Below are 24,023 nucleotides of genomic sequence, written 5' to 3'. Positions count from 1 at the left end.
GGGAGCATGAAGGCACAGGAAAAGATCCTACAAGAGTTAAAAGACAACAAGAGCATATTATGAGCTATTTTATGCCAATAAATTCATTTTCTATTCTGTGTTACTTTTTCTAATTCTCCTTGCAGTATAATATACACGTGCAGCGGGCGTGGATTTTCAAGTGTACGGTGCGATGAATTTTTGCGCATGCGTGCACCTGTGTAAGCACCATCTAGATAAGATGGGGGACCGTCCCTCAACCGCCTTCTCAGTCAACACCCTCCTCCGAGAGGCAGCCCCGGGGCGCGAATCCAGGAGGGGAATGGCAGCCTCACGTGCGCCATGCACAGAGCTGCAATAAATTCTGCCAGTTTTCCCAAAATAGTTGACTGCCACCCTCTCACCGGCTTTGACAAGGATCCAGCTTTAGCTCCTCTGGTGGGTGTCGGGGTGTCTCATTGCAGTTTAATTTGTGCATCTCTGATGACAGATGCTGTGGGGCATCTTTGCACAGTTGTCTGGCTGCGTGGTTGTGCCCTGGACAGCGCCTGCTCAGTCTTCTGATCGTTTGTGACTGTGTTGCTTGCCTAGTTCTCTCTGCCTTGTAGTAGTTAGTATATATTTTGGATATGAATCACCTGTTGGGTCTAAGTAGGGAGATCAGGAACCGGGCCACACACCCAGCCGCCGCCCACCCACACCGCCCCTGCTGCTCGGCTGGCCCCACCTCCAGGTCTGGCCCCACCTCCAGGTCGTTAGCCCAGAAACCCGCTGTCCCTCTCACCCTCTCTGATGTCGTCTTGGTGACCGGGTCCCCTCCCCACCGTGGCACCTGCCCTGGTCCAGGCCCACGTCTCCTGTCCCCGCTTGCCTCCCAGCACCGTCCAGTCCCCCTCCACGACATCCCCAAGCACTTTCTCCTCGGCAGCCCCTAAGACCTCACCCAACCCAAGACCTTCCTTGCTCAGATCCAACCAGAAGGGAAGAGCAGCCCCCGGTCCCCAGGGAAAGGCCCAACAGCGAACCCCCAGCCCCTTGCATCTCCGCCACCCCTTCCATGCATAACACAGATCCCAGGGCCGCCAGCCGCTCCAGCCCGGCCACACTTCCGCCTCCAGGGACCTCCCTCCCCCACTGGCCTGGCCTGCACCTCGGAACCGGGAAGGTGGGCTCCAGTGAGTTTCCACAGCTGGAGTGGGCGGGGCCAGGTGCTCGTAGGTCTTCAGGATGACTGGCGGGCCGAGGGGCTGTGTGAGGGTGCCACTCGCCAGCCCCCCGCCTCCTCTGCTTCCGCCTGGCTCTGGGGGGCTGCCATGCACCAGAGAGGTGACCGAGCAGGGAGTGGAGAGGTGGCCTCCTGAAGGTCTCCAACTAGCAAGGGGAACAGAGCTGGCACGGGGAACAGAGCCGGTGTGGGGAGCTGAGCTTGTGTAGGGAACAGAGCTGGCGTGGGGAACAGAGCAGGCATGGGGAACAGAGTTTTACATGGGGAATAGAGCTGGCGTGGGGAACAGAGCTGGGATACTAGTGCTTCCTGTGCTGCTGGTGGGGACCTAGCAAGCAGGCTCTGGTGGCAGGCAGCCATGTGGAGTGCCAGTGCGCTGGACACTTGCTCCCTCTGGACTTGTCCACCCTCCCTCTGGGTCCTCCCTGCAGCTGGAGGTGGGGCCGTGACTGCCCGGGTGTGAAGGCACAGGGCTCTGAGTGCTCGGTGGTGTGCAGTCCCCCGTGATGGGTGAGGTCAGAGACCCTTTGGAGGCCATGAAAAGGGGGACGGGATGGGAGTAGCCGGGTCTTGGCACAGGGCTGTGCCCTCCTGCTGCCGCCTGGACGTTAGAGCGCTCTGGGTGAGCCTCCTTGAATAAAACAGCTTTTCTCTTTGAGACGCAAACATTCGGAGGTTCCCTGCTCCACTTTCTCACCTAGGCCGCCACCTGGTGGCAGTATGCCGCACTGCAGCGTCCCCTGGTCTCGGGGGTCAAATCAGATTTTCCAACCCAGAAAAGGAGACCCCTCGGGCCAAGCATCCCCACGCCCTCCAAACCCCACCAGTAGAGAAACGAGGCCAAGGACACCGACGCCAGGATGTTGCCACGTGATAGAAGAATGATTTATTAGAACAAATTCCATGACAAATCATATAAAATAACCATTTTCTGAGACCTCCATAAGACCACCTGAGGACAAACGCACAGAGGTGCCTCCGAGAAGCCAGACAATAAGTTACCGATCCCAAGTCAAAGACTGGAGGGGAGGAACACGAACTGGTGAATAAAAAAAACCGTACAGCGATCGCCAGGGGGTGTGGGTGCAGGCCGTGGACACAGGGACGGCCACGGCTGCTTCCGGGGGCAGGCTGCGGGCAAGTGTGCGGCATGCAGGGGCGGACCTGGACTAGCACCTCCTCCGTGCGGACACAGCAGGCTCGCGGGCGGGGCCGGGCGGGATCCCCGCCACTCACACACACACACATACACACACGTAAACACCGGGTGGGGACACAGGACCCAAGGGCTCGGCTCCTTGTCAGCTCAATGTAAACACAGGGACACGCTGTCTTGGGGTCCCCCAGCAGGCAGTGCTGTCCTGCAGAGCCCACCCACACCAGGATGGTCCAGGTGGGCCCACCCCACCCCCCGGGCCACAGCCACCGGGCTCTTTGGCTTAGAGGCTCGAGAAACATCAGCCCCCAGGAGGGGGCCGCACTCGGCTCTCCCGGCACGCTCCCAGCTGAAAGAATCCTGAGAAAACAAGACTGTCCCTGGGGCCTCTCTCTGCCCCCCACGGGACCAGGAGCAAAGGGGCCTGTAAGGCCCAAGCCGGGTACAGACACCCAATTAATGCCCACAACATCCGGGAGGCCAGGGGCGAGGTCACAGCAGAAGGTGCGTGTCTAGGGAGCTTCTGGAAGCCTGGTGTCCGGCCACTTTGGTCTAGCGCTCACCCCACCCAGCCTAGAACCCCCAAAGCCGGGTACAGAGGCCCCGCACTGCTCGCAGGGCTGTGCCTGATGCGTGGAGATGTGCTGGGCTGGCCGCGAGCACGGGTGTGTGTGTCTGGCGTGTGCGTGGCCAGCCCCGCAGCAGCCCGCACGATTCGGGGTTTGGCAGTTGTGTTGGCACCAAAGGCTCAAAGCGGCGGGGGTCCTGCCCTGAACGTCTCTACAGGCCACATCCCTGTCCCAGGTTCTGGACTCTGGGGCGGCTGCAAGCGGCCTGCCCAGCTTGCTCCCTGCCTGGTCCCCAAGCCGGGGGAGTCACGAGCCCCCCAGCTCCGTTTGGCACTGAATGACCACACGGCCCAGCCCCTCTTCCTCTGCCTGCCCCGTCCAGCACACGGGGACAGGACAGGTAAGCTCATGGGGCCTCCCAGCAGAACAGCCACTCCCCGGGGGTCGGGGGGGCCCTTCCGGGCCAGGGAGGCTGCCACATGGCACAAACTACTCTTTCCTTGAAAGCGAAAGACGAGAACAACAGAGACAGAGAGGAGGCGGCGCTCGCCTGCAACGCTGGCCCTTGGCAGGGGCCACAGCAGGAGCTGGGCCAGGAGGCCAGCAGGGCTGCCGCGGGGGCTGGACAGTCCGGTTGGGGTGCTGGTTGGGAGCTGGGGGGGGGACCTGGGCATGGAGGCGCCCGCCCAGGGGGTTATGGCACATGTGGGGGTCTCTGATGAGCTGTCCGCAGCCAGGAGGGGCCGGTGCAGGGACAGACGGGCGATGAGGGGCCGCCGGCCTGCCCCCTAGATCAGGAACCGCTCCGCGTCGGGGAGAAAGTCGGGGAGGAAGGTGGCGTCCGAGAGGCCGGGGGCCCCGCAGTTCGCCCGCGGCGGGACGCTTCTCAGGGGCAGGGGCAGGGCCGAGGCGGGCGACGATGGGCTCTGGGCAGCTGGCCGGCCTTTCCCGAGCTGGGCTGAGCCTGCAGAGCCCCTGTTTGCCGTCAGCAGGTCCAGGTTCCCGCTGGGGTCCACGATGGCGTTGATGACTATGGGGGCGGGGAGGGTTAGGCTGGCTGGAGGGTCCTGCACGGCCTCCCAGGCCCACCTAGGGGTCTCCTGGCCGTTAACTCTGGGTATGAGTCAGCTCTCCCACCAAGGTCGCCACCAGCTCCCCCTCCACCTGAACAATGCAGGCAGCCCCGGTGCAGCACCCACAGCCCGGGCCACACCCACCTTCCAGCTGCTTCTGCACACGCCTCAGTTCCTTCAGGATGGAGCTGATCTCCTGGAAGCGGGGCAGGAAGGAGGTAGATAAAGCAGGATCACCAAGGGGGTCACCTCTCCCCGGGGGCTCGAGGGGCAGGAGTCAGGGTCCCAGGCTTGGGCCAGACCCCCAACTCCCTCCTTGTAGCCAGGCAGGCTGAGTGGGCAGGACCCGGGGACCGGCAGGGGCCTCCTGTCCCATCTCATCCCGGTCCCTGTGTCCCAGCCCCCCGGCCCTCACCTTGTTGGATGTCTTCAGGATGGGCACCTCGTTCTCGGCGTTGATCCTGGCTTCCAGCTCCTCCCACGCACGCCCCGTGTTCTGAAAGAGGATCCTGCCCGCCAAGGGGGGGTGGGCGGCAGCAGGCAGATGACGGTGACGATGGAACCTGGGCATGGCACCCAGCCCTCTCCGCCTGCCCCAGGGAAGCTCGTGCCACCCCCTCCTGCGCGCAAAGGGAAACAGGCCAGGAGCAGGACTGGGCTGGCCGGTACCAGAGTCCCTGTCCCTGTGCCCGATAGGGGAGGAATGGGACGGAGGGGGCTCTGCCAGGCTCAGGGTCCGGCTGCCAGGAGCCGTGTAAGCCTGTGTGTGCACATCTGCCCGGGTGCCCTCGGAGGACATCAGCCACGGTACAGTCTCAGCTCGCACACACGTGTTCATGTCTCTGTCTGAGGGGAGTCTGGCGGGGTGTCCACTGAGCGGTGGGTGCTCCTTGGCACCCAGGGGCTCCCACGGGCTGCAGGACATGCAGGTGCCCGACTCACTTCATCTTCTCGGCGAGGTGCTCCGTGTTCTCACGGATGGCCTGAGACAGCTGGGACACGGGGTTCAGCATCAGGTTATCAAAGATCACCTGCAAGGAGGCAGGCATCAGCACGGAGACCCCGCTCCCCCGGCAGCCCTGACTCGGCCCAGGGGGCCCCGTGTGCTCACGGCCGGGCCCGCTCTCAGAGCGGTGGGTGGGGTGCCTGCCTCCTCGCGGTTCCGAGGCCGCGTCTTGGTGGCCAGGGAGTCCTCACGACGGTCATTCATGTTCTGGTCCAAGTCCCGGGAGTTCAGGGAGCCAGGCGGCACCTTCTGGAAGTTGAGGCTGGCCTCAGGGATGCGCTGCACCAGCTGTGGAGACAGGGAGGGGGCGGCGTTGGCCCACCTGGTGGGGGCATCCCCCAGGAGGTGGAGAGCTGCACCTCCCCTGCTGTGACAGCAGGTGGCCAGTGCAGACCCCAAGCCCCCTCTGCTCAGGGTACCTGGACCTGATGGAGGCAGGTCCTGCGCCCGAGTTCTCGGGGTGTCCGTCTGGGGAGCTAAGCACCGAGGGGCCTCAGTGAGGGCTTGTGGCTGTGACCGGTCTCTGCTGAGGAGCGCAGGGGGCCACCTCGGCAGGGCGGGGGCCGGGCTCACCTCCTCTCGGGCAGAGATGGTGGAGGCGGGGGTACTGGGTACGTTGTTGAGGGAGGGGCTGCGGGCGGACCCCGGTGAGCCCAGCGAGTCGCCGTCCCCAGCCACATCGTGGATCTCCCGGGCCAGGATGGCCACGTCCTTCACCAGTGTCTGGCTCAGCCTGCAGCCAGCAGGAAAGAAGGGAGAGCCTGTGAGTGCTCCTGGCTCAGCGCCAGCACGGGGGAGGCTGGGGAGGGGAGCCAGAGAGGACTCAGCGTTCCCCTCCCCAGGCAGATGCTCCCTCCCAGGTCGGGGCGGGAATCCCTCCCAGGAGGCAGCTGCTGGGTGAGGGGCAGGGACTGGCGTATGCAGCCTCCAACCTGGCCCAAACTGCTCCCAGCTGGTCACTGGCAATGCCGGAACTGACGAGGCCCCACCAAGAGGCTCAAGTGCCTGATGCCCCAAGGTGGGGTGGTGGGGGTGGGGCTGGGGGCAGGGCCCAGGCAGAGGGCTGTGCGGAGATACCCACAGCCTCCCAGGCAGGCCACACCACCTCCTCCTCTGGCCACCAGGGCTGGGCATTGGGGCTGCCATAGAAGCCATGGGCCACACAAGCTCCACTCTGCAGGCAGGGAAACTGAGGCAGGGGAGAGGGCGGGGTCACAGACAAGGATCAGAATAGGCCAGACGGTGTGGCAGGCAGACCCAGAGAGGCTGAGGACCTCCCCACAGGGCAGAGAGGCCAAGGAAGGCTGAGCCCCCAGTACCAGCCTGGTCCCCTCACCCTCAGGTTTCCTTGGCACTTCAATGCCTGTAGTCACCCAACCAACGGGGGAGCCGGGGGCCCACCGAGGACCAGGTCTCTGCCCTCAGCTGTCCCAGCTCCACCCAGGTGCCTCCCAGCTGGCCCTCAAGGCGCACCCACTCCCAGCGGCACCTCCAGCCTCTGTCTGGCACAGCCACCCGAGCTCTGCCCCCACCAGCGCTGCCCTCAGCCCCCTCAAGATGGGGGTCCCCAACTTGGTCCCACCCTCCCTACGTCGCAAACACAGAAGAACGTCCCTCAAACTCCCGGTGATACCCAACCGACATGTGCCCCTGCCTCAGTGCCCACCCAGCCCCCTCGGTCCTCTCTCTGCTCCTGCGCTCAGCAGGTTGGTGGGCTCAAGCCCGCCCAGGTTGAAAGCAGGGACCTCAGGAAGCCCAGAGGGGCCTCCACTCCCCACTTCCTCTCTCCCCACCTCCACCACCTTCATCTCTCTCACCCAAGTGCATATCTCCTTCCAGAACCCCACCCTTGCCTTCTCGGCTGGCTCCTCAGCCCCTCCTCGCCACCGTTCTCACAGGTGACTGCCCTCCAACCCCTCCTCAGGCGTCCTGAGGGCTCGGTCCCAGGCCTCCTTCCCTTCGCGCCATCCACGTCCTCTGCACAAGCTCATGTGCTCTACCACCTCAGTCGCCGTCTTCATGCTGACGATACCCATGTCTCCATCCCCCACATGGGCCACTCTCCTAGGAGCCACTGCCTCTGGTCACCTCCTTCCAGGTGCCTCATGGGCTCAAGCTCAGCATCCTCAACACCAAACACTTGCCATCCACCCAGCCCCAGGACTCCTCCTGCCCACTTCTCTGCACCATCCTCCCCTACACCTGGCCCGGAGGTGACTCTTCCACTGAATGACCACAGGAGAGAGTTCACCTTTAAAAATTTTGGTGGAGGCCTTCCTTGTACCAGAGGTCCCCCACCCTCATTCACCCTCAGGCAGATCTGCATTCATCCATTTATCCACCCTTCCATCCATCTACCCATCCATCCACCATCCACCCATCCACCTATCTACCCATCCATTCATCCATTCTCCATCCACCCACCCATTCATCCACCCACCATCTGTCCATTCATCCATCATCTGCCCATCCATCCACCTGTCCATCCTCGCAGCCACCCATCCACCTATCTACCCATCCATTCATCCATTCTCCATCCATCCACCCATTCATCCACCCGTCATCTGTCCATTCATCCATCATCTGTCCATCCATCCACCTGTCCATCCTCGCAGCCACCCATCCACCTATCTACCCATCCATTCATCCATTCTCCATCCATCTACCCACCCATTCATCCACCTATCATCTGTCCATCCATCCTCCCAGCCACCCATCCATCCAACCATCCATCCATCATCCATTCACTCACTCTTCCTCTTTCCATCATCCATGCTCCCAAGCATCCATCTACCCATCTTCCATCCTTCCTATCATCTATCCACCCATCCATCATCTATCCCACCATCGAACTCTCCAACCATCCAATCATCATCCACCCAACCATCCATCATCCATCTATCCATCCAACCATCCATCCATCTGATAAACATTTTCCAAGCCTATTTAGGAAGAGAGCCCCAGCCAAGTTCCTGCCCTCAGGGGCTCTCGGCTCCAGGGGCAGGCACCCAGAGGATCAACGGCTTGTGCTGTCAACTGGCGCCACTCACCTGGCAATCTCAGCAATCTCGGCTGTCTGCACAATGAAACCATAGGGGTCAGGCTCTTCTTCCTCATCATCTGTGTCCCGGAGGCCAGGGGCCCGGGGCCGGGGCCGTCCAGAGCCGCCAGCCCGTGGGGTCTGCGTGGCTGTAGAGGCCTGGGAATGTGTGTGCTTGGGGGAGCCGTGGTGGGAGCCATACTCTTCCTCGGAGGTGGATGTGCAGTCCGAGCCCTGCTGCCGGCGACGTGTACCTGCAGTGAACGGATCATTTGCGGAAGCAAGAATAGACCACAGTAGCATTCAGCACCCTGGGGCAGCCCCAGGGTCCCCCAAAGGCCCAGCGCTGCAGGACAAGCCACACTGCAGCTGGCGCCCCTGCACCCAGAAGCCCTTCAGCTGAAGTGCCAGCAGCTGCTGAGCTCCGGGGACCAGAAGGCCACCACCAGCCAAGAGGCACATGTAGGGACACGCAGCCCGGCATTTCCATAGCCCCTTGGGGAGTAGCCCAGAGCTGTGGTTGGTGGGCCAGTGGGCGGGGGCCATGTGCATCAGATGGGAACCAGCGCCCTTGGTGGCAGGGAAGTGGTGTCCTGAGACACCCCGAATAGGGGTAAACCCCCACCATGTGGGTCGACCCTGGCCCTGGGCCAGACCGTATGAGTGGCCGAGCACGGCCTGTGGTTGGAGCCTGAGCTCGGCCCTCACGACCTCTCCCTGCACCTGCCTGGCCTTCTCCGACCTGACTCCTCGCCCTCCCTGCTCTGAGCTCCTGGGGCGGCTGCAAATGAGGAGGGACAGGCGGGCAGCAGGTTCCTGCCAAGCAAGTGTGGTCCTCAGCCCGCAGCCATGCTGTCCCGCTCCATCCCATCCTCCAGTGAGCCTGTCCCTCCACAGTCCTTGCCCCCAGCAGACCCAGTGGGCAGGGAGGGGCCCCGCGGGGGTGTCAGGTGAGTGGCAGAAGCAGCAGCAAGGAGCTGGGCCAAATTCACTCAGAGGACAGGTGGCTCCCCAGCAGGGCGAGGCTGCCTGAGTGGATGTGGACATCCAGCCCCCCTAGGCAGGACACCAACGCTGGTGGCCACGGCTCCTTCCTTGCGATACGCATGGATCGCAGGTTCCACGGGGCCTCTGCTCGCAGAGGGGTGGGAGACACTGACATAGCCCTCTTCTGGCCACAGATCTGGGCTCACAGAGGGTCCCTGATGGAGCTGCACAACCCCAGCAGCCTGGGGTGGATGGCCCTCCCCAGGCACCCAGCCTAAGAGTGGACAGCTTGGGCCTGCACATGTGCCTCACAAGCCATCGGGCTCCCAGCTGGTGTCTGGATCTCCAGGGAAGAGCAGGCAGGCCCAGCTAGGAGACGGGAGCAGCCGCTCCACCCTGGACATGGTGGAGGCCCTCACGCCAGGACAGCCTGGGGGCTGTGGATGCTGGAGGCCCTGCAGCCCGGCACTGGGCTGCCACACAGGAAGCTGCAGACCCCACTGCCCGGGCCGAGGAGGCTCAGGGCTACCCGCCCGCTCCCAACACTCACTGGGTGAGGAGTACCGGGCACTGCCCGGGCGGGCCCTGCTGAAGGGCTGGCGGGCAGCCGTGGCAGTGGCAGCGGCCTTTCTGGCGGCAGCTCGGGCCTCGGCCATGGTGGGCTTGCGGCCGGCACAGTACAACTCGACGCTGCGGCCGGAGAAGCCAGTGCGGGTGGCAGCTGCCTCTGAGTCGCTGGGCCCCGTGAAGGAGCCGGCCCGCTTCCGGGGCATGGCCAGGATGTCCAGGCGCGACAGCTTCTTGGCCTGATCAGCGGCCGGCCGCCCCGCTGGCTCGGGGTTGACCAGGGGTCCCCGTTCACCATCCGTGGCCTCAGTGTCCGAGGCATCCCCCAGCCGGGCCCGTCTCAGCCGGGAGGCACGCGTGGGCCGAGGGGTGGACAGGCTGTTGGAGCGGGTCAGTGCTTGCTGCACCTTCTGAGCGCCGGCTGAGGGGCGGCTCTGCTCATCCCGGGCAGCCGGGGACGGCGGCGGCGCTGTGGGTTTTCGGCGAGGCCCCGGCCGACCTGCCCCAGTGGCTGCAGGGGTCTCGTGGTCAGAGGTGACCGTGTCTGAGCTGGGTGGGTGGGTGAGACCAGAGCCTCGTTCTTCATCAGGCCAGTCCAAGGACCCCCGGGGACCGCAGCCACGCCGCACGGCCAGGCGCCGTGCTGGCTCTCCGCGGCCCACATCCGTCGGGCCTGATGGGTGGCGCTGCTTCTCTGAGAGTCGCTCCCGGGCGCTGCTCCCTGGGTCTTGTGCTGCTGGCGGGGATGGTGGCTTCTCCTTCTGCAGCCCCGTGGGCTGGGGGCTGGTCGGGCTGGGCCCGTTCTTGCCACTGAGCAGGCTGACGGTACTAGCCGTGTCCACGTCGGAGTCCCCAGACAGGGAGTCCTCTGGTGGACCAGGGGCACTGCCAACCTCACCCTCCGCCTCTTCTGTGGACTTGGAGAGCAGGCGGGCCTCCAGGGCTGCCAGGGCTGTCTCTGTCTCCTTCAAGATCAGGTGGGTGTCCTGGGAGTGGAGGTCCATGCGTGAGGCCCGGGCTGCGGCCAGGTCCTGCAGGAGGGGGTGGCTAGAGATGTGCGGGAGTTGACCAGGTGCTGGGGGGCCACTGGCTGGCTCCTTGGTGAAGCTCTCTTGCCGGATGAAGGCCAGAGCCTCCTTGGGTGGGGCTGGGGCGGGGCCCTCGGGCTCTGGGGACCGCCCTGGCCGCAGCTGGATGACCATTCTCCCGCTGGAGCTCACGTAGACACCATCCCTCGCTGGGAGACTGGGCTGGGCTGCCTGTCCCGGGCCCTCGACCTCCCCTGGAGCCACAGATGGTTTCCTGGGGAAAGTGGCCTCTCCGTTTTGGTCCCCGATGAAGAAAGAGGTGGGGGCCAGCTCCCCGGGGGCCCTCGGCGAGCGCCGGCCCCTCGTCCATGCCAGTCCCTCCTGTGGGCTCCTGCGTCTCTCCTCCTGCAGACCTCCGCCCGGCTCAGGGCCTCGTCCCCCGTCTGACCCACTGGCATCACTGAGGCTGTCGGGTTCCAGGTCCTCCTGGCCCAAGAGGCGGCTGGCCTGTTCACTGCCTGGCTCTGGCGGCCCAGGCCCACTCTTCCTGGCAGCCTCGGGGCCAGCGGGGCTGTCCGCCCTGTCGCTGGGCAGCTGTGGGAGTAGTCGCCGCTGGCGCACAGGAAGGGCCCCCTCGAGCTCCCCAGCTCTGCGCCCAGGGCCGTCGTCTGTGAAGACAAGGGTAGCCCGGTTAGAGTGGTCGCTGGCCTGCAGGCCCTCCTACAGGCATGGCTGGTGTGTGCTCCACCAGCAACCCCAGTCGTTGGCCTTAGGCCACCCTAGCCACTCCCCATCCAGCACTGGAGTCGCTTACCTGCCAGGCCTGGGTCCGAATAGCTGTCAGCCAGGCTGGCCCAGCGGGACACCCACTTCTGACCCCCGGGGGAGCCTGGCAATGGGAGGCCCTGCAGAGAAAACAGCAAAATGCATCTGTGACACAGGCCCCTCGTGGAGGTGCCAGGGGCAGGAGGGAGCATGAAAGGCAGCCCACCCCAACGCCTGAATCCATGCTTGCCAGCCCCAGGCCTGCAATAGGCGCCCCCTGCAGAAACAGCGAGCAGGCCTGCTGTTGCCTTGCTGGGCTTGTGGGACCCCAAATGAGCCTGGTTCAGCAGCTCAGAGGTCAGTCCCTGCGGCTCTGCCTGGCCCGTCGGACTCAGCCCAGCCCCGCCTGTGGGCAGCACACACCCAGGCCCCCGAGCCAACTCGGGGCCTGGCAGAGGACATGCGCCTTAGGAAAAGGTCCAGCCCAGCCTCATCTGGAGTCCGCCTCCAGGCAGGACCAGAGCCTTCCATGCACAGAGGACCCGATGACCGGGGCCCCAGCCCGACGCTGTCCTTCCCCTGCCCGGCCCATCCACAGGGCGGTGTCCGGGCTCCGTCTTGCCCACCTGGAGCTCCCCCTGGGGGACCACGCCCACTGGCCGGGACGCAAACTCCTGCAGCAGGGCCATCCGCTGGACCACTCCATCACCAGACTCGTCTCTGTCCCCTCTGATGACTGGACGGAAGGTGGCCGAGGACACCCTGGAGAGTTCAGGGGACTCAAGTACCCCGAAGACCTACCGGAAGGGATGGTAAGGCACCAGAGGTCAGAGCGCCCAGACCCCTCCCTCCACTCAAACACAGGCTCCATCCCCAGACACTGGGAAAACAGGGGCCCTGGTTGGCCAGAGTGGCCAGTGGCTGGGACATGCAGCCTGGCTGTCCAGTTCATGCATTGGGTGGGAAAACAGCCCCAGCCCTGGGAAAGCAAGAGGTAGGGCCAGAGTGGGCAGCCCACGCCCGAGGCGGACCCCACCCCCACGGCACCTGGTCGATCATCTTGCGGGCCTCCTCCACCTCCTGGTCCTGCGTCTCCGTCTCGATGGTGTACGTCCCTGCATCACTGAGACTGTCATCCTCCTCCTGCTTGCGCGTTTTGCTCAGCTGGGGGTCAGCAGGCGGTGGAGGCGGGGTCGAGGGGGCCACCGGGCTGGCCCCACGGGGCGTCAGGGGGGTGGGCAGTGCTGGGGGTGCCTTCTCGGGGGCAGGCCGGGTGGCCGGGGAGCTGTCCCGCAGGCACTGGGCCATGAAGTCCTGGGCCAGGCGGGAGCGGCGCCCCACGCTGCCGAAGGGGCGAGCAGGGGCCCGGGTGGCGGGCGAGGGACTGCCCAGCCGCTCCTCCGTCTTCTCCCGCTTGAGCGAGCCGGCTCGCTGAGGCCCTGAGCTGCCGCCCGCCCCCCGGGCTGGGGCTGGTGCCCCCGTGCGGTCCCTGTCGGGGGGCCCAGGGCCTCGGCGCTTGTCGGCCTTGGGGTCCCCGGGCGGGGCATGCGTGAAGGACTGGGAGCGTTTCTTGCGGGGTGTGTCCTCATCAAAGAACTCGATGACGAAGGCCTGCTGGTTGTGCAACAGCTCCTGGGGATCCCGCTTGATCTGCCTCTGCAGCCGCACCTGCTCCCCGGTGCTCTCTGCGGCTGCCTTGGCCGCGGGGTCCTCCGAATCGCTCTGTGTGCCATCCTCGTGCTTGTGGCCTGGGGGCAGGAGGGACCCCAACTCATAAGGCCAAGGGAAAGGAAACAGAGCGATGCTGGGGGGCCTCCTCACCCCGTGCCCGAGGGGGATGACACACACAACCACAGCTGTCACACGTGGTTGGGGACACAGCACCCCACACCACATGGAACCCAGCACACGAGGTCGAGATGAGCCACGAGAACACACTGGACTGTCCCAACTGGGCAGGCGATTCTCAGGCAATTAAGAGAAAAACAGAAATCAATCAAGATGATTATGGCCTCCCACGGGCGAGGCAAGCGGGCAGACCTGGGCAGATGTGTGGTCACAGGCCGCCCAGGGGGCCAACCAGCCAGGCACTCACCCTTCAGGGTGCGGGTGTGGACAGGCAGGTCGCTCTTGGTGCTGTGGCGGTCGTCTCCGGGGCCGGCCCGGCGCAGCAGGCTGGGGTCGTTCTGCACCAGCCAGTCGGCCACCTTGGTCTCGGCAGAGACCACCTCGACAGGCGTGGCCTCCTTGCCCTGGGGCCGCCGCTGGCGCAGGGAGAACTTGGTGACGTGGTCCTTGATCTTCACCTTGCCCGGGCTGCAGTCGTCAAACTCGATGGTGAAGGACGCGTGGCTCTGCACCACGGGGGCCACCCCGCCCCCGCCGGGCTCCACGTCCTTGGTGGGTGCTTCGTGCACCGGCACCTCGGGGGGCCTTGGTGGCTGCGGGGCCTCCTTCGTGGGGATCTCGAAGTAGCTGGGCTCCCGCCGGAACGAGTAGCCCTGAGGCTCCGTGGTGGACCGGAAGCCGGCCAACGTCCCAGTGAGCTCCCCATCCTGCTGCGTTAGCTCCTTGGGCCGCTCTGGTGGGGGGAGACGTCCTCAGGCTGCCACAGGGCGGCACCCTCACCCCACCCACCTCTGCGGGGACCGCTGGCTCCGTCTCCCCATGAGCTGACACTGCCAGGCTACCCTCGGGGAGTTTGGGGGTCTCACGGGCAGGCCCCCAGGACCTACCTGGGTAGGGCTCCTCCTGGCGCCGGTCCTCGGGTGAGGTGCCACCATCATCCTCACCCCACCAGGAGGGCTGCCCGTACAGGGGCGTGCGGTAGGTCGCTGCCTCTGCAGGGGGAGAGAGAGTTTGACCCTGGGTCGCCATGGCCCCAACACAGACAGGAGGGGAAACCTGGAACTGGAGGGGACGCTGGGCTCTGGAGGGAGCCTGGCATCACCTGCCAGCTCCAACCTACAGCAACCCAGGACTCTGGTCAGCCACTAAGCACTCTGAGCCCCATTTCTGCATCGATGGGGGGCTGACAAGTGCAGAGAGTCCCGTGGACACTCACCCTCCACCTCCCCCTGTCCCTGCCTGGGCCTCCCTGCAGGTTGGCTGTTCCCTGGGGTGGCACTGTCCTCAGTGCCCCCAACCTGGGGTAGGCAGTCCCTCCAGCCCTGCTCCTGGCCCTTTGCCCCAGAGCCTGCCCAACTGAGAGGCAGGAGGCCAGCAGTGAGCCCACACCCAAGCTGAGCCTCGGCCCCCCTCCAAGGCTCTGTAAATATTTCTGGCCACAAACGGGTGACCCTGGGGGCTGAGTGCCCAAAGTCCAACTGGATCACAGGGAGTGCAGGGGCACAGGTGTGCATGTGGGGGAGCATCTACAGGGGTGCAGGGGGGCATAAGTGAGCATGTCTACAGGGGTGAGGAGGTGCAGACGTGCACAGGTGTCTGAGCTCACACAAGAGCAGGTTTGTGCTCTGGCGGCTGTTGGGGGCGTGAGCCCAGGAGGCCCTGAGAAGTGGGGCAAGGGGTGTGGGCCCCGGGGGTGGGGGTGGGGTGCAGGCCTGCATGCCCAGCTGGCATGCCGTCCCACCTGCTCCTGGTCTCCGGTCACCCCGCTCCGGCCTGGGGGTCGAGGCCTCGCAGTACGGCGTGTGCTCTGGCTGCGCCTCACCCCGCTTGGGTACTGGGCCCCTGACGCTCACCTGCAGTTGGCTGGTGTACTTCTCGTGCTGTGGGCACAGGGCAGGGGGCAGGGGCGACACCTCAGGAAGACATCCCCACCCAGGGCCACCGCCTCTCTTCTCCATCAAGAGTGGGCCCGGCGCTGACTCCTCAGGACCCCCGCAGAGCAGACAGCCGGACACCTGCCCAGGTCAGCAGCTAAGGTGGGGGTCCACGCCCAAGCCTGGGGGCTTCCTCAGGACCACGAAGCCTCTGGGAGGGAGCTGTGCTTGTTTGGGGGGTGAGGAGTGGGCAGCAAGCATCTGGGGGAGACGGTCACCCCAGCCCCCACGGGGAAGAAGGGGTCAGGAGCTGGCGGGTGGGGAGCGGTGGCCTGTCTGAGCAGAGTGCCCATATGCATGTGTGCACTCGTGCATGTATGTATGTGTGCACGTGTGGGCTTTCGTGTACATGCGTGTGTGCATGTGTGCCAGATACAGCAGCAGCTGTGGGCCCGAACTGGCCGAGCTCTGCAGTCATCAGAGTCAGGCTCAACCTGGCCTTGCCCTCACTGGCGTGTGACTCTTGGAAGGCCACTCATGTTCCCTGCGCCACCCGAGGTTCATTTGTAAGATGGGGCTAAGGCCTGCCCGTCTCACATGGGGCTCCCGGGTAAAGCTGTGGGTAGGGTCCCTGAGTCTGTGTTCCATGACTCCTCCAAACGAGCAAGGGGAGATGCCCCACCCGGGACCTTTGTGCCCTCAAGGAGGAAGGGTACCCAGGGGCCCCGATCACTGAGGACCTCCCACAAGGTTGCTGCCGCCAGCCTGCAGACACCCCGTCCTGCCTGTTCTTGGCCACCCCCACCCAGGGGGCCTGACCAGGGTCCTCCCCAGTACCCAAGATGTCAGGTGGGTCTTCTCAGCCACCCCTCTTGCTGAGCACAGCAGCCTCTGCTGGGGCCGCTGCCACGCCCACCATCTGTGGGTGCATCAGCCTCGGGGGGGAATGACTACCTCCCCACCTGCCAGACTGGGCCGTCCGGCAGAGCAGGCTGGGCCGGGCTGACTCACAGCAGCGCAGCCACAGCCACCCAGGCAGCCGAGAGGCCTGGAGTGTGGGCCAGGGTGGGCCGGCCAGTGGGAAGCAGAGGGCTGCGGGGATGCGGGGCCCGGGGGTCAGCACTGACCCTGAGCGCCTCCTCGGGGACACGGTGCTGCACGCGCTCCAGCACGTACATGTTGGAATGTGGCAGCGCGTTAAGGAGAACAGGGAGCAGGAAGAGCCGGGCAGGGCCTCAGACAGCGGCCTCGGGCCATGCAGTGCAGGTGTCCTCAGCCAAAGAGATGAAAGGGCCACTCCCAGGGAGGCAGATCAAGGAGGGGCACGCGAGGCGTCTGTGCTGCCCACCCCAGTGTGGACACCTGCAAGCACGATCTCCCACACCCACACTACCACCTGCCCCGTGTAGGCCTGGGCCTCTGGGCACCCAGCAAGTGTCTACACTGCAGAAGCGGCCTGCAGCCCGTGCTGCGCCCACTCAGAGGGGCAGGACAGGGGCCGCTCCAGGTCACAGCATGCACATGCCCTCAGGCCACGGGCACACTCTCCACCCCTCAGCTCACAGCCCAAAGCACCACGGGTGACGTGCCCAGGAGCCAGGGGGGCCCTGGAGGCCATGGCACATCCAGCTCCCAGCTCCCCTCTCAGACCACCCCTCAGCCCCTGGCCTCCCAAGGTTCCAGGAGTGGGGAGGGCCCATGGGTGGGTGTGCCAATGGGAATGGGGCCAAGGTGGGAGGAGGAGAGGATGCACTCCTGCTGTGCGCCCTGGAGTCCAGGGCAGAGGCACAGCCCCCACCCACCCATGATCTGGGCAGCCCCTGGGTCACGTGGGGACTCCGGGTCCCAGAGAGAGGTCACCCGTTCCTCAGGCCCTGTGAGAGCTCAGGCCAGGCGGACAGTAGGTGCCAGTGGCTGGGACCTCAGATTAGAGGGGCAGGTGGCAGGGGCTGGGGTTCAGGCTGGAGCCCAGCCTGGGGTTCACCCTCACAGCCCTCTGACCTCTGTGGCCCTAGCTGCGACCTCCAAGGCCACCACCTGCTTCTGGGATAGTAGGACTGGGGCTGGGGGACCAAGCGAGAGGCCCCAGGCAGGGTGAGCTGCTGGGAAAGGATATCATAGCCGAATCGGATGACATCGTTGAGCTTCAGCGTGACGTACTTCTGATCCGGGATGCGCACGTCATTCACAAATGTCTGCGGAGAAAACAGGGCGGAACTGAGCCGATGGCAGGTGAGGCACAACTCTGGGGTCCCCAGCAAACGGACAACCCGGGCTCTCCTTCTGTGCTCTGGGCCCGGCACTGTCCCTCCAGCACGTGTGTGCCCAGCCCCTAGCCGGGAAGGGACCAGAAGACAGACAGCCTTGAAGGACTGGCCGAGGGGAGCTGAGGCACCAGGGCTCGCCCAGCGCCCAGGGCCCCTGACACAGCCCTTCAAGCACAAAACCCTTGGGCGTCTTTGTGAAACGGACCCATTCTCCTCCACACAATGCCTCATGCTGGCCCCAGCTCCCCCCTGCCCGACCTCACAATTCCCCCTGGAGTGGCCGAGGCATGTCCACAGTGTGGCCCCATTGCAAGGCGGGTCAGGCTGTGTGAGGCTGTCTGACAACGCCTCCATGCAGGCTGCCTGCTCGCAGGGGAAGCGCCAGTCCCTGGAAACCCTCTTCCCTTCATCAGGGGCTTCTAGTCAGCCGGCCACCGGCCACCATGCTGTGGTCGGATGAAGGAAAGACCCCAGTGCACTCTGAGGGCTTCTGGGGCAGGCCAGGGTGACAGAGGGAAGACAGCTGTGTCCCAGGCATGGCAATTGTGCCCAGAGTCTGGTAGAAGAAACAAGGAACATGAGGAGGGACTGAGGGGACCAGAAGGAGGATGGCTCCCCAGGGAGGCGGCCCAGGCCTGGGGGGCTGCCTGTGCGCAGATGGGAGGGCAGCAAACGTGACTAGAAACATGGAGCAGAGCCTGGGCGCGGGCTCGAGATACAAACTTGGTTTTGGACACAGCGTCCTGGGCTCTGAGCAAGCAGCAGAGGCTACCAGGCCTGGCGTGCGGACAGCAGCGAGTCTCTGTAGACCAGCCCTGCCAGCCTGTGTCCCTGGCTGAGCCTGGTGTCACACGGGCAGGCAGGAGTTGGCCCAGCTCTGTGGACATCACAGGCCTCTGAGAACCGTGTCCCTGCAGGGTCCAGGAGCAGGAACCAGGCCAGCAGTCCTGGGACCCTCTGGAAGCCCATGCAGTCTGGGCCAGCGCCTCAGTGTCACCCACGTGGCAGAGGGCAGGTCTGCGCCTCCTGCAGCCCCATTTGGGTAGGGTCACCTCCTCTGAAAGAAGGCTGAGGGAGGAGGGGCTCACAGGCAGAGAGTGAGACCCCAGTTGGGAACACCCTGAGAGGGGAGCCAGTGGGTGGTGCCCAGCACTTGGGGAGCGCTCCCAGGTGGAGGCAGGGCCAGCCTGAGGCTGCAGTGGGACCCCCAGCTCAGGATAGGGGAGCAGACTGCACAGGCTGGAGAGGGCAGGGGAAGAGCCCTCCTTGGCTCTGGCACAAGGGAACCGAGGCTGGTGGTTTTTCTTTCTTATTGGAACAGTGTTGCAGAGCAGGCTGCTGTCCACCAAATACAGAAAAAAAAGAGGACACCCATACAGGTGGAGGGGATATGGAGGGGCCGGGTAGGCACCGGGAAGGGGCATGGAGAGGGGCAGGGCCTGCACAGAGGGAGGCGCATGGAGATGGGCGGGGCTGGCACAGGAGGGAGGGGCACGGAGATGGGTGGGGCCGGAACAGATGGAGGGGCATGGAGAAGGGCGGGGCTGGCACAGAGGCGGGGCACGGAGAGGGGCGGGGCTGGCACAGAGAAAGGGGGTATGGAGGGTCGGGGGCCGTCACGGGAGGGAAGGACATGCAGAGGGGCAGGGCCAGCACAAAGGGCGGGGTCACGGACAGGGGTGGGGCCGGCACAGAGGGGCTGGGCGCACTCACCCCGTTCAGGCTGCCCAGGTCCTTTACCCAGTGTTCGTCCCTTTCCTGGTCGTAGTTGATGACGGCATGCTGCTTGTCCACGCTGCGGGACTAGGAAGACACAGGTGGCCTCAGGTGCCCTTCCTGGTGAGGCAAGGCCCAAGAGGCAGAGGCACCACCCCACCGGAGCCCCCATCCTCTCCCATACCACCACACTACCAACCCCAGACCCCTGGGCCCCAGAGCTGGCAAGGCCCCAGTCACACTCGCACACCTTGACTGTGCGCACCTGGAAAGCCCACCAAGGCCTGGCCCAGCCAGCCCTCCCGGCCACTGGAGCTGGCCACAGGGATTTTCCAAGATGCCAGGGCCAGTTCCTCTCACCCTGCAGCTACCACCCAGCCCCTCCCCGTGTGACCCCCCTCCCCAGCACCAATAGGCCAGTGCTGCTCCCATCCTGGAGGCTGCTCCTGGGTCAGCCGTGGGAGCGGCTGGGAAACCTCTGATCATCTGGGACACGCTGCTCACTCCCAAGGGCAGGCGGGGGCGGCTAGGCAAGTCGGGCAGAGCCCAGAGGGAGGATCAAAGGGTTGGGGGGCTTCAGGGAGAGGCCTCCCCAACCTGCTGCCCAGCCATCCGCGCAGGGGCACATATAACCTCTCCAAGTGATGCACACGTGCACACACACGCATGTGTGATGCCTCTCAGACCCCACCGCTGTACGCTCACATGCACATAGCTCACACATCCTGAGCACACCCTGCCACCCAGCCTCCTTGCACACGTGCACACAGGCACACACACAGGTACTTCAGCCCTGAGCAATTCTAACTCTTCCCAGGCCCCCGGGACCCCCTCCCTGAGGCCAGTCACCCATCTCCCTCACAGGTCCCCTACCACGTGAGGAGCTGCAGGCCTGGGGCCCAGCTCAGGAGAGGCCAGCAGAAGTGGCCACCCAGGGGCATTGTCCAGCCCTGGCCCAGGTGACAGTCCGTGACCCTGTGGACCTGCCAGGTGGTACGCCACAAGACACCCAGGCCCGCCTCCAGGACGCAAGTGGGAATGATGGGGCCTGCACACTCGTTGTCTGCCTGGACAGGATGGCCCCAGCCCACGAGAGGGTGGCCCAGGACCCAAGTCCCGACGTCACCACACCGCCGGGCGTCTCAGTTCTCACAGGTGAGTGCCCAGTCTCGCATTCCCCCAGAGTCAGCCACAACCACGGAGCCCTCTCTGACACTCCCCACCTGCCCAGTCCCTCCAGCACCATCTTGTAGTGACCAGTTCCAGGGCAGGGCCTCCTTCCTCATCCAGAGACCTGAGGGCACAGCGGGGTCAGGATGGGGGTGGACAGAGGCTCTCCATCAGCCCTGCCCCCACCCAAGGTCACTCAGCTCAGCAGAGATGCCAGGGCGGGCCCTGGAGGAGACGGTAACGGATGGGGCTGGTGGGGGCCACAGCCCTCGACCTGAGCACCGGCCTCCGTGCTCCAGCCTCTCCTGGACTCAGAGGCCCCACGGTGGCTGGCCTGACCCACAACAAGGACACTGCAGTGGGGGACCATGGGGGAGGGGTGGTATGAAGAGAGAGGGGGGCAGGGCCCACACCTCATTCTGCCACCAACCCCTGATCGTCCAGAAGGGGTGCAGGGGCAGTTTAGAGGGCAGAGCAGAGTCTGCGGGGGCCAGCCAGGGCCTCCTTGACACGAGGGCCACCCCAAGCACCTGCCCCAGTGCCGTCCACGTGAACCAGGGAAGCACACGTCAGCAGCTCAGCCTGCTCCAGGTGTCCTCCCTGAGAGGCCCCCAGGACTGCTCCTGATGGCCTCCTGGGGCCAACTCACCTACCTCCCAAAGCCAAGCACCTCTGGCAAGGTGATTCTGACCTTGAGACCTACTCCCTCTCCCCTAGGCATCCCCTCTGCCACCCCCATCCTGAATTCCTCACCCAAAGTTGGCTCCAAAGCTGGACGCTCCTGGCCACAGCCTCTGCCCTGGACGCTGGGCACCATCTCCTCCATCAGACTCCTCAGCCTGTCCCCGACCCAGACCGCCCAGTGCTCACCTCCCCCAGAAGCCAGCCCTGGTGACCCTCCACTGCAGCCCTCCCGGTGGCCCTGGCCTGGGCCTCCCCTACCTGGCACAGGCAGGGGGCGGGGGGACAGGGACCGCTGGGAGATGCTGGCACTCCCTTCTCCTGGCCTCGGTCTCCTGGCTGTAGGGCCTTGAAGGGGCTTCCCCAGGACCCAGCCAGGGGGTGGGGCTGACAAGAATCAGCAGGTCTCCGGGGCTGCCTGGTGCTCAAGCTCACCCACCTCAGGTCAGTGAACTGTCCCCTCGGCGGCCGCTGGCTCAGGCACCACGACTCCTAGAGTCCAGCCTGGCAGCTGGGAGGACGGGGCCTCACCGCCTCCTGTGCGCCCTCCGGTGCTCAGCCCAGGGCTCGAGGACAGGCCAGCTGCCCGCCTCAGCCTGCTCCACACTCGGGTGCCACTGGGCCTGAGGCACCCACTGTCTCCCGAAAGTGGGCCTGAGGGCCAGGCTCTGCCCTCCTCGCGGCCAGACATCAGACCTCCCGGGGGTCCGTGGGTGTGGAAAGGGCTTACCAACTCTGCACCAGGATGCAGTGGGACACGGGCCAGCCCCAGGCTCTGTCTGGCCAAGGCGGACGGGGGTGGGGTGGGCAGCACTAAGGGGATTCTGTCCCTTGGGCTTGGACGCCACCTCTGCTGAGGAGTAATCCCCCAGAGAGGCTTTGGGGATGATCTTTCCAGCGTGACCCACTCCCTTCCCTCCTGAGCCTCAGATCCCCAGCTCCCAGACACATCCCCGGCCACCTTCCGCGTCTCAAGCCCGGCCCGGCCAAACCCAGTTCCTCCCTGCCTGCCTGACCTGATGGCCTTCCCTGGGGAATGCCGCCATCCAAGCCCCCAGTTGCTCCAGCCACGCTCTCCAGCCCCCCAGGCACCAAGGCCCTCTGGCCTTCCTCCTTGGCACCCCTCGGTCCGTCCACCTGCTTCCATCCCCACCTCTGTCCTGTCCTCCCAGCCCCCATCAGGCGCTGCCTGTCCCTCTTCTGCTGAAACTTCCTGGGGCTCCCAGCCGGGGAGGAAAGGCCAGGCTTGTCCCACGAGCCACAGACCCTGGAGGCCTCTCTAAACCTTCCCCTCCCCACCCCGCCCCAGCTGGCCTGCTGGCCAGACCGCTCTGCGGGCTCTGGAGGAGCTCTGCCCTCTCCTAGGCCTGGGTCCTCTGCCCAGGGCCACCACCCTCCCTGAGCCCACCTTCCCTCTCCCAGCGAGAAGCCCCACCCTGCCCACCCACCCACCTTCTGTCTCCTTGGACTTGGCACAGCCCCCTGCTCTCCATTTGCACCCAGAGCCCGGGCTGCCCCATCCACTCCCCCGACCAACACTCTGCTCCCAGCCAGGGCTCCGGCACCAGGCACAGCACCCGTCAAGCCCCTCCCCAGACTGCATGGAGCACAGGGCTCACGGGGAATGGCAGGGAGGACCCCACCTCCGGAGCCCTCCTTCCCAGCCCCGATACCCCAGGCCAGAAGCAGACTCCAACCCATCGAGCCCCAGTGCTCAGAGGCTGGAAGTCCCCTCTGAGGGCTGGAGGTAGCCCCTCGGCCCAGGACTCGAGACTTAAAAGGACACGAATCAGGTCCTCTGGAGAACAGCCTACCGCACAAGAAGAGGAGCGGGTGTGGAACAGACACATAAAACAACCCGAAGAAGCTCCAAACACACAGATTTTTGGAAAAGGGTCTAACTGTTCCTACTCACTTTAAAACAGAATAAACACGAGCTTCCAAAATTCGTGTCTGACACCTTCCGGGGGGGAAAAGCCCCACCCGGCCATGCAGATCCCAGCAGTGCCACAGCCCAGGGCTCTGGGGTCACCCTACTGCCAGCTCAGAGCCAGCGTCACCCAGCGACGCCACAGTGCCCACAGTGATAGGCTCAGCCTGCTGTGTGTGCAGGGGGCCCCAGGGCTCGCTCGCTCAGGGCCACAGTTTCTGGGTGAGGATGCGAGCAGACGGATCCCGGCCGTCACACACTCCCACAGGGTGAGCCGGCAGGAGCAGAGAGGACACCTTGCTATGAGCACGCATACACACGTGCACACACAGACACACATGTGCAACACATCCGCACGCGTGCTTGTGCACATACACACATGTGCATACACGTGTACGTGCGTTTGCGCATGCGTGTGCGCTCACATGTGTGCGCATACACAGCTGCATGTGTCCATGCACACAGGCCCTGCACCAGACCACCTGGGCCGCCCGGGGGCGGGAGCCACAGCAGGCAGTCTCAGCTCTGACACCAGACAGACCTGGGCTGCATCCCTGCTCACATTCGTGTTATTTAACACGCGCTCGCTGGGCACCAGCTCTGTGCCAGACTTGCACTGGGAGCCAGGACACTGTGGTGAGCAAACACAGGCCACTGGGGACACGGGTGGCTCCTGGCCAGGCTGGCAGGCTCTGCCTCCAGAACACAGTTCTCCCCACCTCTTCTGGCCCCCAGCTCCAAGCCACGGCCCCCTCCTGCCTGGAGGCTCCCCAAGGGCCCCCTGCTCCCTGGCCTCCTCCTGGATGGTCCCTTGCTGCTTTGTTTCCCCCTCACCACACTGCCCCCTCTCTCTCCCCTGCAAATGGAGGCCCCTCCCCACCAGCGCCTCTGCCCCGCCCCTGCCCCTCCTCCTGAGCTCTCAGCACAACACCAGCACACCATCCCCGTGTGCAGTCAGCCCCTCAGCCCCCAGTGCCACCTCCTTCAGGTTTCTCCTTGGGGAATCATCGGGCTCCTGCTTACACGTTTGTGGCCAGTCCCCCCTGGAGTGGAGACCAAGGAGGGCAGGGTCCTGCATGGCTCTCTGAGTGCCAGGCACAGCGGAGCCCACAAAAACGACTGAGTTTCAAACGCGGGAATGA

General features: G+C 64.9%; 1 protein-coding gene across 6 annotated transcripts in view; it reads right to left on the bottom strand.

Moving 5' to 3' along the window:
• Nucleotides 1-2,067: 2,067 nt before the first annotated feature.
• The window catches only part of CEP170B (centrosomal protein 170B), a 28,581-nt gene continuing 6,625 nt past the window's right edge, over nt 2,068-24,023 (bottom strand). For 3 of the 6 annotated variants that reach the window (XM_023628543.2, XM_023628540.2, XM_023628539.2), the window contains exons 3-19: nt 19,098-19,187; nt 17,234-17,312; nt 16,245-16,303; nt 14,985-15,123; nt 14,131-14,235; nt 13,491-13,976; nt 12,443-13,143; nt 12,022-12,192; nt 11,445-11,535; nt 9,586-11,298; nt 8,059-8,302; nt 5,582-5,741; nt 5,114-5,296; nt 4,945-5,033; nt 4,418-4,511; nt 4,147-4,198; nt 2,068-3,959 (exon numbers count right to left, since the gene is read on the bottom strand). In XM_023628543.2, coding sequence (XP_023484311.1) covers nt 3,718-3,959; nt 4,147-4,198; nt 4,418-4,511; nt 4,945-5,033; nt 5,114-5,296; nt 5,582-5,741; nt 8,059-8,302; nt 9,586-11,298; nt 11,445-11,535; nt 12,022-12,192; nt 12,443-13,143; nt 13,491-13,976; nt 14,131-14,235; nt 14,985-15,123; nt 16,245-16,303; nt 17,234-17,312; nt 19,098-19,187 — 4,698 coding nt within the window. In that variant the 3' untranslated portion in view covers nt 2,068-3,717. The remainder of the gene's footprint in view (nt 3,960-4,146; nt 4,199-4,417; nt 4,512-4,944; nt 5,034-5,113; nt 5,297-5,581; nt 5,742-8,058; nt 8,303-9,585; nt 11,299-11,444; nt 11,536-12,021; nt 12,193-12,442; nt 13,144-13,490; nt 13,977-14,130; nt 14,236-14,984; nt 15,124-16,244; nt 16,304-17,233; nt 17,313-19,097; nt 19,188-24,023) is intronic. The other 3 variants (XM_070249890.1, XM_070249889.1, XM_023628544.2) reach the window with 1 other exon arrangement.

This window comes from Equus caballus, chromosome 24 (genome assembly GCF_041296265.1).
Source record: "Equus caballus isolate H_3958 breed thoroughbred chromosome 24, TB-T2T, whole genome shotgun sequence".
NCBI classification, from domain to species: Eukaryota; Metazoa; Chordata; class Mammalia; order Perissodactyla; family Equidae; genus Equus; species Equus caballus.
This window is presented reverse-complemented; position numbering and strand designations above follow the sequence as displayed.